The sequence below is a fragment of the Chroicocephalus ridibundus genome, chromosome Z (assembly GCF_963924245.1).
Source record: "Chroicocephalus ridibundus chromosome Z, bChrRid1.1, whole genome shotgun sequence".
Lineage (NCBI taxonomy): Eukaryota > Metazoa > Chordata > Aves > Charadriiformes > Laridae > Chroicocephalus > Chroicocephalus ridibundus.
The window spans coordinates 37,419,678-37,438,683 of record NC_086316.1 but is presented as its reverse complement, the minus strand read 5'-3'; the positions used below and the strand labels follow the sequence as shown (position 1 = coordinate 37,438,683).

Sequence of the window (19,006 nt, the reverse complement as noted above, 5' to 3'; positions counted from 1 at the left end):
CTTGTATTTTACGACATTTTTAAATAGTGGCAGCTGAACATTGGTGAGTAACTGTGTGAAAACGGAGGTAAAGTTCTGGGCATAATTAGTCTTGGTGTCAAACAGCGAGATGCCGTATCTTGCTGCATCTCTGTTGGGAGAAATCTAAGCTGAGCAAGTGTAAAACTTATTAAAATGTTCCTAGTTGTATTTTAAGTATAAACTCATATAGTGATGCATCAGTCAAAACCAATTTGTTTGGCAGGTGTATTTTCTATGGTTAACATAGTTAATCACTGCTAACACTGTTAACTGTTCCCTAGAGACAACACCTGATGTAAAACTACTCTTATCCCTTCCACCAGCTCATCATTATCCAGTCTATCTTCATAGAAGGCAAAGAGAAACATATATTTGTGTAGGGGCAGGTGGAGTTGGTTAAAACTTAATTTCTCTTGTTCTCTTTCAACCGCTCAGAGAAAGGAGTGTATGATGGGAAGACTATCAGAGGTGGGTTGCCTTTTGTACTTGAGGGTGGCTAGATTTGTCTTTATTGTTGTGGTGTTACACACTTTTTAAAATACCTAAATAGGCTGTAAATTCGTTAGCACAAAGGCTTTTATGGGGCATAAGAAGTTTTGATCCTAAGTGACATGCTTTTGAAGCATTTAACTTAAGCATCCTCCTTAGTTTTATGTTAATTTAGCCTAGTTCAATTGTTTATTAATTATTTAGCAAAGTTTTTTTGTACAAAACCCAGATGATTTCTTGTGTGCTGCTCACTGACTTTTCTGAGAATGAGGCAGAGTAGTAGACCATAGTAGTTTACCATAAACGAGTAGGATATGAATGACCATGTAATAATACATGCTAATACTACTCTGAGGTGTTACGGTAGACTATGAGTTAGTAATGCATACTTTGTCACTGATTCAGTTAGTTAGTTAGTTACTCCTCACATAGAGTAAAAGAGGAACAAGCCTACTGGCACTCAAAGGCCATCAAGGAGATTTTAAACTAGCTTCAGGAGGTATGTGGCAGAGGAAGTAGCCAAGAGGATGGAACAGGGCATGACTTCAGTAATTGAGGATGTGATAGAATGAGCAGTGTGCATGAGTCTTCTGAACTCTTAATGGTAGTAAGTGTTGAGCCTTTTGGAAGAGGTTTCCATGGTTATCGGGTAGTTCTTCCAAGTATGCAGTCAATGAGTACTGGTGATCTCTGGCAATATGAAGCTGATCTCACTGGCATCAGATCAGTCAGTAATCTCCCAGATCTCATTCTTTGCACCTTTAGTGCATAAGGAAAGAGTACAAGAAATAGTGTGAGTATACAACAATCCTTTCTTCATAGGCTCTCCAGATCTCTTGTAGTTGGCAATTCAAGGACTTTGAGGTGCAGATTATAGCTGCAATTAAACTGCAGGTGAACTTAACCATTTTGAGTTTCTGATCCCACTTTAAGCTAACTTTTAATCTTGATTCCTGCAGCATCTGAAGATGAAGTTCACAACTGTATGATGGGTTTTGAGGGAGTGCAGAAAGTACTTCAAAACTTTTGCCTCAACTAGTGTGCCTCATAGTCTGAATATTGTGAAAAGTAGTTGACAACAATTCTCTCATGACCATTCTGCTATTAATGGTAGTCTGTAAGAAGATCACAATTGTAATAAGTTTTGTGTCTTATTTTTTAATAACATCTTTGTTTGGCACCAGAGAGACTTGAAATTGTATTAAACATTGCTACTGTACTGCATTTACACCATTTTGTTGTTTTCATTCCTCTTTTTCACAGTTGTGCCTTTTTTTACATGTCTGAGGGGTATAGTTTTCTTTCACCCTTCTGGTTTTTTCCTTAGTTCTACCCTGTTGTGTTTTTCTAAGATGAGGTGGTCAGAAAAAAAAGAAAAAAAATCAACAACCAAACCTAAATGGGTAACTACTTCGTAGGGCTATTGGGAATCGCCATTCTCCTTTTTATAAATGCTAGTTTGTCTTTTAAGCATAACCCTGAAGTAACTGTTATTTTTCTGCTACCAGTCCTATGCAGTTCCATACTGTATTGGTTTCCATGGTAGCAGCTGCCAAATAAAAGTTTGTGTGAAAACCATATAAATACAGCTTTAAAATCTGTGAAGACTTCTTTCTTCTGCCTGTCTTGTCTCTAGAAAGTTTCTAAATTATCTGGATCTGATAGTGAAACCTTTTCACATAAATAGGTTTCACTTAAGAGCTGCTGCCTTCAAGATAAGGAAGAGGATCTGAAACTTTTGGGGACTGAAGGGCCATTCACATTGAGGGACTTTCTATTTTCTGTTTTTCCTGGCTCCATGTTTTACACATCTAGGAAAATTGTTATCCAATCTTCAAGAGCAAATCTTTGTGGAATTTTAAAGATAATTCTAATGAAACAGAAGAAAAAAAATTTGTTGGACCTTCTGGAGGTAGCAACATAGAAGTTTATGTACATTAGTATTATTTGGTGTATCACAGAAATAACACACTGTTGAGGAGACAAGAGGTTTGAGTTGGTTACTTGGTTGTCTTACATGGAAGTGTATGCACACCTATTATTTATTGATAGCTAGAAACCTATGCTTGCTTTCCTAGAACATGTTCAGATGCAAGAAGAAGGTATTGCTTGGTAATGTACTAGTTTGAAAATCTCATTTCTTGTAATATGAACCACTCACTGCAAACGAGAGTGAATGGCTGTTCAGTAGTACAACCTTCAGACAAAAATTTGAACTGCAAGTAGACCTAGTGGGTACTTGACTTGTAATTAAATTTGTAATACTTTTTGCTCTCTGAGGCATTTTTAAAGTAGTTACCAGTTTGAACTCAGTTAACTGTATCGCCTTTTGCCATCATGTTTTTTAAAATGAACGGGAAGCTTTTCACTTAATTGTTCCAATTTGAACATTAAGCTGGATTATGCTTTATAGGCAGAAAATAAAATTGGCTGCGAAGCTGAACATGAACAGTGTTATTTTTACCTTTATCAATGATGACATGGTGAGCAGCATAGACAAGCTTTAAAAATTGTATTATTTTATCTATTTTAATCTTTTTTATCATCATTGATTTTATTCTGCTTTAGAAAGGAATTATGATTCCTTAGAACTAAATAAATGAATTGCATGCAAAAAAACCTCATTTTCATTGTGTTGAGAACCAGGTTTCTTATCTCATTTTGTAATAGTAAACCATTACTGAGGCTATTACAATTAAAAAAAAAAGTGTGAGCAAGGTGAGCAAGAACTAGAATTTGAAAGTGCATTCTCCTTTCTGTATAAAATTAGAACCAACTTTGTGGGAGACCTCTTAACTGAAGAGGTTGGAGTTCTTATAATAATTTGTACTGTCAAAGCTAGGAATACAAAAACTGCAGTTTGATCTTGCTGAAAAGGTCAAGTGATAACAAAAGTGAAATTTGACAAAACTCTCTGCTAAGGTGTTCACAGTGAATGAAAGTCTGGACGTGGGACAAGCTGCTGAAGGAATCGTAGATCTTGGTTTTAATAGTTACGATTACATCTTCAGCATTATGCGTTCCAGTGTGTAGTGAGTGCATTATTCTGCAGGTCTGCTTCCAGGATTTCAGTGAGATGATTGTTACTTGCCTTTTTTGGATCATATAGGGACTCCTCTGAGAGCATTCATTGTTCCCGGAGATATTTTTCTTTGGTCATTCTCTGTAATACAAGGAAGAGTATTGTTTTCTGCAACTGATTTTCTCTTTCAGGTGTTGCTTTTGAGCATGCTAGTGATGTGCATATTTTCTTGCCATTTAAATGAAGTATGCTACAAGTAGTAACCCAAAAATTTATTTTGCAACTAGTTGGCATTCATGAGAATTCTTATCAGGCAACCCTCTAACTAATCCTTTAAGGAATGAGTTAAGTGCTAAACTTAACATGCTAAAATAGATATAATAGTCATTTCTTGTCACCAGTATACTGTGATAATGTTTCTTAGTTTCTTCCATTTGTACTCAAAATGGTCAATTAGTGTTTCTAATAACTGGGTAGAACAAAACTTATGTAACACTTTCAGTGATTTGAAACTGTCGAATAGCTTGCATGACTGTTGATCAGACAACTGTTACTCACCAGAGCGAATTTCCATGCAACTTCCATGAAAATAGAGGAAGGACAAAAAAGTATGTGTAATCCGTTTTCCACATTAAGGAGTATCCCTTCTATTGCCATTACCGTTACATACCATTTTTCTTTTGCTATACTACAAAGGAATGCTAGAGAAGCGTTGTTTCTACCATGTGTCTTTAAAAACACTTGGAGTCAAAAATATCTGAAGTGCAGAAGGAAGCTAAATTTCTTTCAGGTGAAAATGCAGGTTAGGGAAAACAAATGCCTTGGAAGAATTTTAGTCAGCCACCGGTAATGTTTCCACTGACTTCTTCCTCCTGGGGCAGGAGTTGTGTTTACTATTCTGCAGAGAGCAAAAAGATAGTAAAGTTATAATACTGCCAGGTGACCTTGTGATTTGAGACCTGATCAGGTGAGTTTTACTTTTGACATTCAGTGTAGCAAAGGCTAAAATAGTTCTTTTGGCTTAAGCAAGCTAGTTTTAGAAACAACTATTAGGAAACTCACCTATAAAGGACATCAAAAATGTTTCACTACTTTTCAGTGTGTTTTTCTTTTTTTCAATGTAGTGTAATGTGCTTTATACCCTAATTTGAATAAAGTGCACTAAGCTACTAAAATATCATCTTAAAGCACACAGCTCTTGTCTGGAGTAGAATTTTGAATATGTATGTATTTGTTTAACATTATGTTTGTATCCGTATACAGAAAGCACAGAAACAATGTGGGACCAAGCAAACCTATTTCTCAGCCACGGAGAAATATTGTAGGCTGCAGAATACAGCATGGATGGAAAGAAGGGAGTGGACCTGTAACACAATGGAAGGGCACAGTTCTTGATCAAGTTCCTGTAAATCCCTCTCTCTATCTTATAAAGTATGATGGATTTGACTGTGTGTATGGACTAGAACTGCACAAAGATGAAAGAGTTTCAGCACTTGAAGTTCTTCCAGACAGAGTTGGTAAGTGTTTTGGGTTTTTCTCCTAAATTCACATACGTAGAGGCTGACATTTACTATTAAATATGCTCCACTAATCTCTTCAGACTTCCCTGAAGATAACATCTTAAATGTTATTAGTCAAATTCATTTTTGTCATATGGAAGGCAGTCTAAACGCTCTATTTAAGTTTTCGTGATTCCGCTAAGGTTTGATGATACCAGCGAGTGCAGTACTGTCTGCTGTCTTTAAGTAGTATGCAGTACATTCTATAGTTTTTGTTTAGAGTCTTATCCCTAAGAACAATATGTAAACTTAACATTGATATCTCTGTTAAAATTTAAACTCTGAGCCCTCTTGGCTGTGTTGTCTGTTGTGTGTGTCTGACAGTAATAATGTCACATTTTTCCTCATATACTTCGCCCAAGTACTTTTAATAATGGAGGGAAAAGGCATTTTTTGAAGTAAAATACCTTGATTAGTAACAAGGCTTTTCGATTTTCAGAATTACCACTGGATTGCTAAACTGCAGGTTTTTCAAACTGCAAAGTTCAATATTTACCCAAGTATTTACTAGTTTACAAACAGAATAAGCTTGTTCCTTCTTCTGACTGCTAAGCAATTGGTAGCAATCTCGAGAGTGGCATTAGGGGGAACCAAACCCTAAAGTTTCATTAATAACTTCATAGAGCTGTTCTGTGACTGGCCTGTCTTCCTCCTCTCTCTGCCTGCCTTGCTCCCTCCAGTGTCCAGGTAAATAAAATACAAGGAATCGTCACTGCCCTGGCCTTGATTGATCTCACTTTACGTTGCATTATGATTGTTTAGTCATGGGGAGTACAATGATATATTGTTATTTTAACAACTTTGCTAAAGTTCTGCAGTGGGTAGTAAACTCTGTGGAATGGGTAGTGTTTGTTTTGTATATGAATTGACTAACTTAGAGTCGTATTTGTTTATGAATCAGGGTAAAGATTATTTATCACCAAGACATGTATTTGTGCTTTTGAATGAACTTAGGAAATGCTGTCATTTCAGCTTCATCTCGAATTAGTGATGCCCACCTGGCAGACACAATGATTGGTAAAGCTGTGGAACACATGTTTGAAACAGAAGATGGCTCAAAAGATGAATGGAGGGGGATGGTTTTGGCTCGAGCTCCTATTATGAACACGTGGTTTTATATTACCTATGAGAAAGATCCTGTCTTGTACATGTACCAACTCTTAGATGATTATAAAGAAGGTGACCTTCGCATTATGCCTGATTCGAGTAAGTAGGCCAGTTACCATTTGAAAGAGGCAGCTTTTTATATTAATGTTTGCTTAGTCCCTTCAATTTTTTTTTTAAGAATTTTTTTTTTAAAGTATCACAACAACAAAGAATATCTGTGTTAACTGCTGAAATACTTTACTTTTATGAGCAAGGACATATGCAGGAAAAGCCTTTTCTATAATTATTCCTAATTCTGATGGAAGTATGTATATACTACTGTGGAAGAGTTCATGCTTGGAATTTTTTAATAGAAACTGACAAACTACAAGTTTTCCACTGTTGTTTTCCTATAGAAGTATCACAGCTTGTTGAGGTAGCTCTTGAGTTGTGTTTCTGAAGCAGTTCCTGTGGGAATATTATTTTGGGGCCTACTAATATAGTCAGATTAATTTCATTGGGGTAGGTGTCTTCAGTGTGAAAAACTTCGGAGTAGTTTCTTGGGGGAAAGAAGTACAGAACTTCTGAAAATTTGTTTTCTCACACATGTTGCAACACACAAGCAAGAAAAATTAGTAAGAAAAATTGCATCAGGAGGGATATTTTTCTCCCTCCCTACTTGACGTGAAAGTCACTGGGGCTTTTCCTATTAATGTAGAAAGAGTTTCACAGAATCAATATTGTTCAAGAAATATGGATAGCCAGTATAAAAAGAAAGGAAAAAAAAAACTTGTAAAGAATACTTTGTTTCTATTTCTCCTGTATACCTAAAACACACTTTCTGACAGAGGAAATCTGGGCTTTAAAGAAAAATAATTGGATAACTGTTGTGGTTGGCTATGTAGTGTTTACATGAGTATTAGTTACAATTAATTTCTTGAGTTTGAGACTGTCTTCCTTCAGATCTAGCTCTGATAACAGTCTGATGATTAAACAAACAAGTGGCACTTATTTGCATAATGTCTGTAGTAATTGTCTATCTGTGCTTAGATACTGCTTTTGCTCCACCCCTAACAAAAAGCAATGTATCTGCTGCTTGTAAAGAGTGAGCCACAAATGTTAACAGGAAAAAGTGACTGTCCTCTTCCTAAAGAAATAAATCGAGTTCTTTCAGATTTGAACCTTCAAATAATTTGTTCTTTGTCTGAACTAGTAAAAAGAAGTTGGAATGTATTTTAAGTCTGCTTTGTTTTCTTCCACCTTTGGGGGTGGAGTATGGAAAGAACCTATCAATGCTGGTTGGTTTAAATCCACTTCCCATGCTCAGTCATGAGATTATCTACTTCTTACCTGTTCCCAAAACACTTCTAAGCATTTGCTACCTTCCCTGAATCTGAGTGCTTTCTGTATTGTGTCCTTAAGTCAATGGTTGGATGTTGAGTAGTATTTTTCGAATCAAATTTTAAAATACCTGAAAGTATGCCTGCAAATTTGGTGGAACTTGACATAGTATTACAACTAAAAGTTCTAGGGAACTCTCTCTTCTCAAAGACAGGCCTTGCATATGTGAGGAGGAGACGAAATTTAGATAATTTCGTTTATGCTTTTTTTGGTAAGGGGAAAATGTGTTGAGGGATTTGATACTAAAACTTTGTCAACACTACAAAATTCCTTCTAAATGAAAATGTAAGAGTTTAACTTGCATTTTTGCCAAGGAAGACTCTTTACATAAAACTGATATTAAGAGGATAATTACTATGTACGACAGTGCATTTGCAGAGGATCTGAAACAAAAAGTGAAAGAGAAACTTCTTAAGTTTGTGGAAGAATCTTAAGTGTAAGTACAAGCCACTCCATTCATTCCCTGTTTTTGTTTTTTTGTTTTTTTTTTCTCCTGTGGGAGTTCTTTTACAACTCACAGAACTGAAAAGAAAATGGGTGAAATCTGTAAGGGATTCTTAATGCAAACTTGGAACAAAGACATTAATTTGAAATCTTAGGATTTCCAGACTAAAAGCCACATCAGGTGTGACCGTTACTAAAATTTGTATTCCTCACTGGAATACAAAACACAAATTTTCTTCAAAAAGAAGACAAGCTAAGAAAGAAGGCGTGGTTAGGTTCCGGTTCTCCAGTACAGTGGAGAACCTTTTATCACATTAGCTCTGTGTTTGTCTTGTAACCAACACCTTGGCAACTGGTGTGTTAGAAATCATGCCTTTTTGTATCCAAGTTTAGCATAGGCATCATCTAAAATACAAAGATATTTCTGGCTAGGTTTTGCTAGATAAGCAAATAATATTGTTAGACTTTACCAACCGCATTATTCCAATATGGAGTCAAAAGCCCCTTTTAATAAGGAGTTTACACTTACTGTCATCTGGGATGTTTTTGTTGAAGTGGCATTCGTGCACTGAAACTTGGAATAATGTGTGTAGAAAGAGGGAATTTAGTTTGGCTGCCTTTCTGCAAAGGAAACCCAGTGCCTTTTTCTGCTGGTGGCTTAAATTCAGTTATCCGCAGCCATTTTCTATAATTTGTGCATAAAGCTTCATCTCAAAGGATTCGCTTCTCTTACCAATCAAAGTGCTATTTTTGTCTTACTAAAACTGAAGACTGTATTTCTTGAAAAATTTTCTGCAACTGTACTTTCTAGAAGCGTGGCAATCGTTAGGTGCTTGTCTGAACATAACTAATTTTCTACATACTTTAAAACTCCTGATTGTTTTGTATGAATTTTAAAAAAGACTTTGGACTTGTGTTCTGTATTATAAATTCCACTAATGTCTACCAAAGTATACTGTTTTTTTGTGTTACAGATGATTCCCCTCCTGCAGAACGGGAACCAGGTGAAGTTGTGGACAGCCTGGTAGGTAAACAAGTGGAATATGCCAAAGAAGATGGCTCAAAAAGGACTGGCATGGTCATTCATCAAGTTGAAGCCAAACCATCTGTCTATTTCATCAAGTTTGATGATGATTTCCATATTTATGTCTACGATTTGGTGAAGACATCCTAGACGTCATTGTGAACTTTTGCCAAATTTGTGGAACTATTAAATGTAAAATTTGTAGACTCAAAGACTTGACTGCTTTCCAGTTTAATGAAAGCTTAAATGTCCCTGCGAACCCACAATCTCTGCCAGCAAAACTGTTTTGTTCTGAATAATATAAACAAACATGACACATTTTGTGTAAGAGAACTCCTTTTCTTGAAGGAAGTCAATATATTGGGCAGGAGGGAGTTAAAAGCAAAGAACAGCTGCAAATTCAAGCTGTGTGAAGTTGATCTAGTGTTGTAATCATTAATCTAAATTTCTTCATAGATTTTAACTTTTTCTTCAACCTTGCACTCACTTGTTCAACTGCCACAGGCAAGTGTAGTTTGATATTTTGATATGCCTTCTTTTGTAACATTAAATTTAATTTCTTGGCTATTGGCAGTCCTTGTTTTCAGGGTTGGGACAGAGGTGACTTTCTGAAAGGTTTGAACAGTTTGTGCAGCATTGAGGAGTGCCTAACCCAAGTAACATCAGTTTGCTGTGTTTCTACACTTTATTTCAAATTTAGCTTTTCAAGAACTTGCAGCACATGGAAATACTTGTGCATTTTTACTAGTCACAGGGCAGTAGGATATCAAGTGTTTTGACGTGCACACCTTTCAGTTGAAAAGGCTTTAAACTATAAAAATATATTTAATCTGTATAACCAGTTAATTAGAAAATGCAGGTTAACGGCCCATATTTACAAGTTGTAGGAACCAGAAAATACATGCAACAAGGCTGCCTTCAATCCTCAATGTTGTATTTCTTTCTTTGTTACACACACTTCTTAGCAAAACCCAAGTGCTTGGTGCCACAACTTTAACAGTATATATGCTACTTCAGAAGACTTTAGACTACGCATTGGCAGTCAGTAGTCTCATTTAATATCAAAATCTAGCAACCTGAATGTTTATGTGTGGACTTAGAAGGCTAACAGTAGTTAACATTTTACATGGTAAATATAATCTCATGCCAGGGGGGTGGGAAGGGGTGTCCTTTTTCATTGAAGACTTACTTTAGACAAGGAGAAGTGTCTGTTGCCTTCTGCTCAGTCTGTTGTGTTCCTTTGTTTCTTTGTTTTGTTTGTTTTCTTTTTAACCATTTCAGTTCAAGAAGGCATCTTCCCAATTTATTTTTTCTGGCTTTTCCACATACGGAGTGTCTGGACAAATCTACAGCTTAAACCTGTTGTTGCCTTTTGTGGTGTACATTGTACTTGCTTTGAGGTATGCTGTTAATGTGAATTTCATTCTATGAACACTAGAGTTCTGCATGCCAGTGGTGTACTATCTAATGGAAGCTATATGCAGTCTCAGCGGTTCGGTCATCTGCATTAGATTGTGGATATAAATAGCAGCCCACAACAGCAAAGTCCTTTCACGGCTTTAATCTTGCAAGATAGTTGTAAATGAAAATTAAGGTTTTTCAAGTGTGGCAGCTTCTAAAAGTATCAGAATTGCAACAACGATCAGCACAAAGAAAATTGTCGTGTTATATTACAGCAGAGCTCTGCACATTTCAGAGAACTCTTTTTACAGAAATACGGTATGTCACGGCAGTCAACACTGTTGTTGGAAGGAAAAATACTCTGGTATGCAACTCTATGCCATTAGTGGAAGGATGCAAGAGAGGTGCTGTTAATCAGAGATCAGAGGTCTAGATGACCTCCATTGTAGGTATTCTTGATATTGAAGACTCAGTGGTTTAAGCCCCTTTCTGTCCATTTTTTTTGCCTGATTTCATATTTTAGCCTTAAGGCTAGTGCCTCATTATGCTGTTGAATGGTAATAAATACTCTCCGTATAAATATGATACCTTAATTCTTTGTCCATTGCTACTATATTGCATTACGTCCAGTATTTCATCATGGGCAACCGAAGGCAGGCTATTGTCTTTCAGTGAATAGCTTCTCAATGCAGTCCTTAAGCACTAAGTACCTGAGTCCTAAATGTTCCTTGTGTTTTGAACAAAGTGAGCAGATTTGCAACACAGTGTTTTCATCCTGCAGATCTGTTATGTGTTTTCTATTGACTCTTAAGAGTCCTGCATGTAAATCTCAAAGCTGAGCCTGGCTCCATGAGCCCAAGTTGATATTTGTGGCACAAGAATAAGTGAGTGTATTGATTATACACAAGATACATGAATAACCTAGTATACTGAACTTTGGGCTATATATCTGAGGAATACACGGTTTGTTTTGAAATATCAGAGGTTTAGGTCTACTGGAACATTTTTAGCATTAGGCTTGCATTTGTGGGTTTTCTGCAAGCCTCTTTAATACACCACGTATTCTGCCAATTAGAGTATAATCTATAAACTGTAAATTTTACGGTTGTTTTTAGATGTTCCCGTTGTCTGTTGTGTGGGTATTTCTTTTCATCTTTTTTTTTTTTTGATAGCTTAAACCACCTTTTTGAGGCTTGAGACTAATTCTGCTCCCTGCCCATCTGCTTTGGGCTTTGTTTTAGGCTCACGTTTCAGATCTGCATGCAGTGCTTGCATTACCCTGGTAACTAAATGTTGGTTCCTTGTTATAGGGGTTCAACATTACTTTCCAAAATCACATAGGGCTTGTGATGGCACAAGCCATGGATCTTTGTATAAAAGTTACTCACCTTTCACATTTACCTGCTGTAGTATTGTTGTATATTGTGTGTGTGCGTGTGTGTGATGTCAGGCTGCCATGTAAAACTTTTTAAAAGGAAAAAAACCCCACCAAATTAAATGCAAACCATCCTTTTTTGCATGCTTAGAGGGTTAGAGCATTCAATGTAACAAACTAAAGTTGCATGTTAAAGTGTTTAGGTTTTGGTTTTGTTCTGTTTTTATTTTGTGTTCAGTTTTTTGTGAATTTGCTTATTGTACTGTTTCAATGGTTGTTAGTAGGATTAAATGCACCGATGAGACGAGCATAGTGCCAACGGAAGGTAATTTTCCAGTTGTATGTGTCATACAGCATTTGAAGGGACCATGTATTCTGTTAAAAAATAAAATCACAGTTGCTTAGCAAAACACTACATTTTTCTTCTTTCTTTTGAGTGCCAAACCATAAACTACATTGGAGTAGATGATGGGGAAAACCCTTTTTATTGCAGCAGGTAGAAGCCTTAAGTGAATTATTTAAAAATGGAGGCTTTATCTTCAGATGGAACTGACTAGTTGATTCAGGGAAAAGAATTATGGTAAAAACAGTTTCTGGTTCCTTGAAAATGCTGTGCTTTTTGTATTTTACATCATTAGTGCAATTTGGATGGTTCTTGGTATGTGTATAGTTCAAAGGTCTTCGTGTTCACATTTTAAAATTAGGTAATGACTTCATCTTTAGAGCTTGGTTTCATTATTTTTATTTTATTTTGAACAATGTAGACAGTTCCCTGTTCTCTTCATTTAGAAGTATAAACACTTTAAATCTGTTACTTAATTCTGTAAGTAATTTTTATAATTATGATGTAACTCTATCTTTAAAACATTTAAAATAAACCCTTTATGTGCAACTTAGCGACTGCAAACTGTGTTCTCATGAGCAAAATGTAGTGATGCAATGTTGGATTGTGAAGAGGCGGTTTCTTTAGTTTTCTAATTAAAAAGGATTTATTATTTTGATGCTGAGCCATAGATGCTGGTATAATACTTGCTCTATGAAATGTTTGCTTGCAAAGCCAAATCTTTATTCTTTTTTTCCAAGTAAGTGTAAGTGCTGATGAGATGGAACTTGGCTAAGGTAAAGCGTACTGCTTAAATTGTATTTTACCAAACACAGAAAAACTCCTCTCTGGGGGATTATGTAAGTCTTGTGAAGGAGTCTCTATTTCCAGAAATACAAAATACTTCATCAGTGGGGAACAGCAGAAGCATTTGGCAGTGTTTACGTGGTACATTTGTCTGCTTTGAATTAATAAAATTCAAAAATCAATTAAGCATATTTTACTGATAATAAAAAAGCAAAGTTGTTCCAAACGATGAGCAGGGAAGATAACATCACCGTGCTGCAGGTTTTTTTGAAGTCATGTAAGTAGTTACAATTAATGCATGAAGACTTAATTATTTTATGTTGTTAAATTACTAAGGCATGCTTTCAATATTGAACAGATTTTCCTTATTCCTACCTCTTTTCTGATAATAAAGGGGAGTGTTATATGGATACCCCAAAATATTTTTTTTGGCACCAAAAGCTCATTAGATGTATACTGAAGATCTTGGAGCATGCCAGCATGCGGTTGAGATGAATATCCAACCCTCTGCAGTTCCCTTAGTTCAGTGTCCTGTTCATTGTATCCTGTTGCCTCAGAGACTGGTCACAGTGAAGATTTGTATTTGTGTACATCTGCTGATTAGGGACAGTTTAAGACTGCTTTAGCATGAGTATCATCTAAGAAGCAGATGTTAATCCACATGAGCTGGCTATGTTAAATTATAGTTAAAAATAGATACAGTACCATTTTATGACTAATGTCTGAACCTGTTTTGCATTACAGCTGATAAACCAATCTCAGTTTTGTAGGATCTTTTCTCTTCATAGAGGATGGAGCCTTATGAAAGCAAAGATATTTTGTTATCTGTTACTGCAGTAATGAAACTGACCCTGAAAGCTGGTTAATTATGAGCTCATGTACCAGCAGCTCAAATGTCAATGCTTTGAAGACAGTCATGTCCTGGAGATTTAGAAGGGTGGGGGGTAAGAGTCCTACCCGGATCTACAGCTTTAATACTACTGTACTCTTATTTTCACATCTGTCAGGTTCCTCCTTGTGCATATGAACTGGTTATATTTTCAGAAAAAAATATCTACTCCCTCTGCTCAGTGAGTTATTTATTTTGAAATAAATACTATTTTTTTAAAAAAAATTCATGCTGTAAGCAGTTGAGCTGCTGATGGCTTCAGTAGACTCCATTGTTTTTCAGAAAGGATAAGATTTAGGAAGGATATTTTGGAGGAGGTTGGGCTGCTGCAATTTAGGATCATTAAGTCTAAAAGGAGAAGTAAGAACAGATAAAGGAAATGACAGATACGTTCTTTCATCCTCAAGCATTAGATAATAGAAGATTTTCACTTTTTTGGACACTTGGAAGCATTTTTTTCAATCTAACTCTAGTTTCTCTTTCAGTAAGTTCCTGCCTTGGCATGTTACATTGCTTAATTCTCTTCTTTGGTAATATCAATACCTTACAATTTTAATTCATTTCTGGATTGTCAGCCTGGGAAAGTTATCAGGCTACTAAGCATTTTTTTCAGTCTCTGCTTTTCCCATTTTAATAACTTACTGCCTTGTGCATATCTTGGTTTCTCTTCCAAATTCAGTGTGCAGAGCTGCATATGCACAATATACAGCTATGTATGCCCAACAGAAAGCAACTGGTTCTGAACAGTGTGAGAAAGGTGGTGTCTACTTAACATATTCTAGATGTTAATTACAGACTCCGGCACATTATTTTCCTGAAATTGGTTATGATTTGCATAACTTCACATGTACGCAATTTGTGTAAATGGTTTTGTAGCCTGACAGTTAAAAAAGCTGTATGCTTTGGCACTGGTTACACACACACACACCCTGTCATGCAATTAATTCTTAAATTTACTTGTATTCAACGGAGTCTGACTTTTATAAGCCCTTTTTGAACATTTGGATGCATTTTGATGTCAATTTGTTCATCAGGTCTCTACGCTAAAGACTGATCTGTTCAAAGCTGACTTTGGTAATGGAAAAGGACATCTGCACATTTACTTTGATTTGAACAAACTTCTTTTGTTAGTTTTTAAGAATGTTCCACTCAGACCTGACATTTGAGAGGGATATTTTTCTTGATAAAATAATAACACAACTTTACACTACTTGAAATGCATATTTTTGTTAAAGTGACTTAATGTGAACAGCTACTATTTCAGGCTGATGGGGTTTTTTTGGGTTGTTTGGGGTTTTTTTATATTTGTATGGAAGATTGCTTAGTGACAGGGCAGCTAGTCCTTTATGAGAAAGGAAAGGTAAGATCCTTACACGTTTCACTCAACTGGATTTTGGGCTGGTGATTTTTGGTCCTGCTGCACAAAGTACCTACACATGGTATATACTCACCATTGATCTGGGCTGTAGGCTGACTTCTTAAATTGTCTTCACAAAGACTTACTACTAGAGTCATACACTGGGAACGCTGGTTGTCATGCTTTCCATTTAAAATTTGTAATTAATTTGCTTTTACAACACTGTTTACTAATTCTGTTTTTAACTCGCAGAAGCATAATTTATGAACTATCATGAATTTAATGAATTAAAAAACCTTTAAGCTGTAAGGACAAAATAACGCTAATAGCAGAAGCGTTAGAGAAGACTGTAATTATTCACAGGTTATGCTCAAAACTGTAAAAAGGATAGTGTCCTGGTTTCGGCGGGGACACGGTTAAGTCTCCCCAGGAAAGGTATTCCATGCCGTGTGAGCCATGCCCACCCTGAGCTGCGGGGAGGGGGCAGGAAGTCGCCGCTTGGAGCGGGCTGGGGCTGGGGCGTCCGGGATCCGGTGGGTGAGCGGCGGGGAGCGGCGGTTCCGTAATCGTGTTTGTATATGCCTCTGTCCGTGTTATTGTTGTTGTTTGCCTGTTCCCTTTGCTGTTCTGTTAAACTGCCTTTGTCTCAACCCACGAGTTTTGCCTTTTTCTTCCCGTTCTTCTCTGTGTGTGGGGAAGCTTGAGAGAGAGGCACGTGGTTCTTTGTTGCCGTCTGCCGTGCCGTGCCAAACCACGACAGATAGCAACAGCAAGTTTTACAAGTAACTTTTTGCTACATTAGCACACATTTCATTATGGATGGTTGAAACTGTGTCTTGCTTAAATCCTCATTAATTTCCGGCTTTGTTCACTCATTGTCAGTTTTCTACCTTAAAAGGACGAAATTATCTTCCATTGTTAGTGAGGCTCAGTGTGTCATCCACTCGGAAGCTGTCGGTTTTATGGTGCGGTTTTAAGAAAAAGTGAGGTAGAAAAGCTAACCACTCCTAGAATTTCGGAGGGCGGGGGGCGGGAATTCACCCAATATCTACTGATCATGAACTGAGAATAAGAGTTCATTCTAAAAGAGTGAAATTAGGACAAACCAAGAGGAGGTTCATAATATATAATAAACACAATGTATTTTACTGAGGGTAAAAGAAAATTAATTGTTGCCTAGGATGGGCAATACTTTCTAATGCTGTAAATGCAAGCAACATTATCCTGGTCTTTAATTTGATACAACAAGGCTAGCAGTGTACATGGGAGAAAATTCATAGCATTTTGGCTTCCACAGAATTAGTTTAACACATGGAAGTTCTCATATTTAAAATATGATTAAATTATGCAAGCAAATGGCCCCAATTAATATCATAGGTGTTCCAAATTCTGAATGTTTAGTTCAACAAAGAACACTCTTGCAGATTACAAAATTACAACTACCTAAAATTACTACTAATTGTTACTAACTAATCATACTTTTGCAGATAATCTGAAAGTGTGAAAAGGAAGATTTGAATGGCTTGAGGCTTTTATAGTCATGTGCAGAAGAAAGGAAATGCTTGAAGAGTGCTAGAAATCTCATTGCAGAAAACCTGTGACGCATGCAGTCATATCAGTCATATCCCTGGAAACCATTTTTTACTTAGTGCTTTGTGCTTTTACTCCTCTGTGGAGTAAAAACCTTTTTTTTGTACTCAACATAGGTTCTAGATTGCAAATATAAGTGATGCTGATGACTGTCCGCTTGATTCAATAAATAACAAAGCATGCACTGTGCTACTGAAAATAGAAATTTGAATTCTGTAGATATCTGCGTTTCTGTAAACTATCTGATTATGTCACTGGCAAGCACCTTAGAAATTAATGTGATTTCAAAATTTGTTTTGGTTTGTGTTGTTTTGTTTTTCTTACTAGGATTAGTCATTAATCTTGAATGGCTACTTGGCAGAGTAAAGGTGCAGAATAACTACCAGGAAAAATGCTGCAGTGGAGTGAAGTCACCTGGCCAACTGAACGAAATCCTGAACTGCCCTTCGGGATGGTAGTGAGACAGCAGGCTCCCATGGCGTCAACTAAACCCAATTTTTACTAGGCTTTTTACCATAGCTATAAGGATATAAATACTTATTTCTGAAGTAATAGTCCTTTAACCACTGGGCCAGATGAAGGTTGGTCTTGTCTCATGCTGCAGTGCTGTCTTTGCAAAGTGATTAACAGCAGGTAAGGAAGGCTCTGTCTTGATGCTCTGGTAGTGAGGGAGTCCTGTCCCAAGTATGTTACTTGTTTTCAAATCCATCTCACAGGAAGAATTTGTGCCACAGCCAATCAGAGATGCAGAATGTAATGTGGTTTCACTGTGAACATTGAAGACTCATGCTTTGAGGCTTCTTTAAAACTTAACTCTCAATCTATGCAGACAACAGATCTGCCCTTCTGGCAGCAGATGACCTGTAGAGCTTCCACGCGCTTGCATCCTGGGCCTGAGTTTCTGCCTCTTCACCGTGTCCCATTTGCAGTAATCTGTTACTGTGACCCCAGGAACCATGCCTGGAACAGCCAGTTTTCAAAGTTATCAGCCTTCTGATTTCTTGAATATGAAGAGGATAAAGATGATTGAGTTCAAATAATTCTTCCTCTGAATTGTTTCAGCCATGGAACAAGTTTTGGGATGAAGTTATTTTTGGGATGCAGGAATTTAAAATAGCTGTATTGGGTGTACATGGTAAGGTGTTGGCAGCAGGAAGGTTGTAGGGTTCTGTGAGAAGAGGCCAGCAGCTGCTACCGTGTTGGACATAGCCAGTCTCAATGGACGCACCACAGGACATGGCTGAACCCATCAAGCCAAGATGGAGTGCTATGAACTGATCACAACGCCCATTCCCTGGCTCCCCGCATGACTCAGGGAAGGGTGGAGAAGGTAGAAGATTCGGGAGTGAAGTTGAGCCTGGGAAGAAGAGGGGGGCAGGAGGAATGTGGGTTTGGTTTTGCCCCTGTCACCATGGTACTCTATTTTTAATTGGCAATAAACTAGTTTTTCCCCAGGTCAAGCGTCTCTAGGCTGTGACAGTAATTGGTAAGCAACCTCCCTGCCTTTATCTCAACTGATACTTTCTCTCCCCCTGTTCTGTTGAGGAGGGGGACTGAGAGAGCAGCTGGGTGTGCATCTGGCAGCAAGGCAAGGTTAACCCACCACAACAGAATACGGATTTACTCTACTTAACAAACTTGTGTATGATTTTTTTGCCCTCTTGGCTGGGATAATTTTGCATTAACTGAAAATTATGTGATTATATGAAAATCAAAGTACATGAGGTAGAGAGACTAGCAGGTGACATCTGAATCTCTAGGATGTTTCATTCTCACAAGTTAAATGTCATTTCAGAGCCCTGGAATAAAGACACTGTTTTCTTAAACCATGTTCAACCAAAGGAGCAGGTCTTTTTTTCCTACGCTGCTGCTTCTTGCAGTGGAGCTTTCAACCTGTGGCAATTTTCTGGTGATGTTTCTTACTCAGTGCAAAAAACACACCATGTTTTACCTGTCTTAGCTCCTACTTATTTCTCTGTTTCTGATGGTTTTTAAATTAGAGAGCATGGGTATGTTATGTATTCTGGATATGACTGCAAGGGGAAGGCCTTCGGGAGTTTATAGTGATTAGATAAAGCATGTACAATGTAGAGGGCATTCAATCCCAGCCTTAAAATAACGTTCCCTTTATGCAAGCAGCAAAACGAGAGATTTCTTATGAAAATGAGCATGCTAGACAGAAAACTCTCTCCGGACACTATCTGCAAACCCCTGAGACA

The 19,006-nt window shown here is 37.1% G+C and overlaps 1 protein-coding gene across 5 annotated transcripts in view; it reads left to right on the top strand.

The window, feature by feature from the left end:
- The window catches only part of SPIN1 (spindlin 1), a 66,375-nt gene extending 52,373 nt beyond the window's left edge, over window positions 1-14,002 (top strand). For all 5 annotated transcript variants that reach the window (XM_063319557.1, XM_063319558.1, XM_063319559.1 and 2 more), the window contains 3 exons: window positions 4,796-5,049; window positions 6,064-6,297; window positions 8,997-14,002. In XM_063319557.1, coding sequence (XP_063175627.1) covers window positions 4,796-5,049; window positions 6,064-6,297; window positions 8,997-9,196 — 688 coding nt within the window. In that variant the 3' untranslated portion in view covers window positions 9,197-14,002. The remainder of the gene's footprint in view (window positions 1-4,795; window positions 5,050-6,063; window positions 6,298-8,996) is intronic.
- The last annotated feature ends 5,004 nt before the right edge of the window (window positions 14,003-19,006 follow it).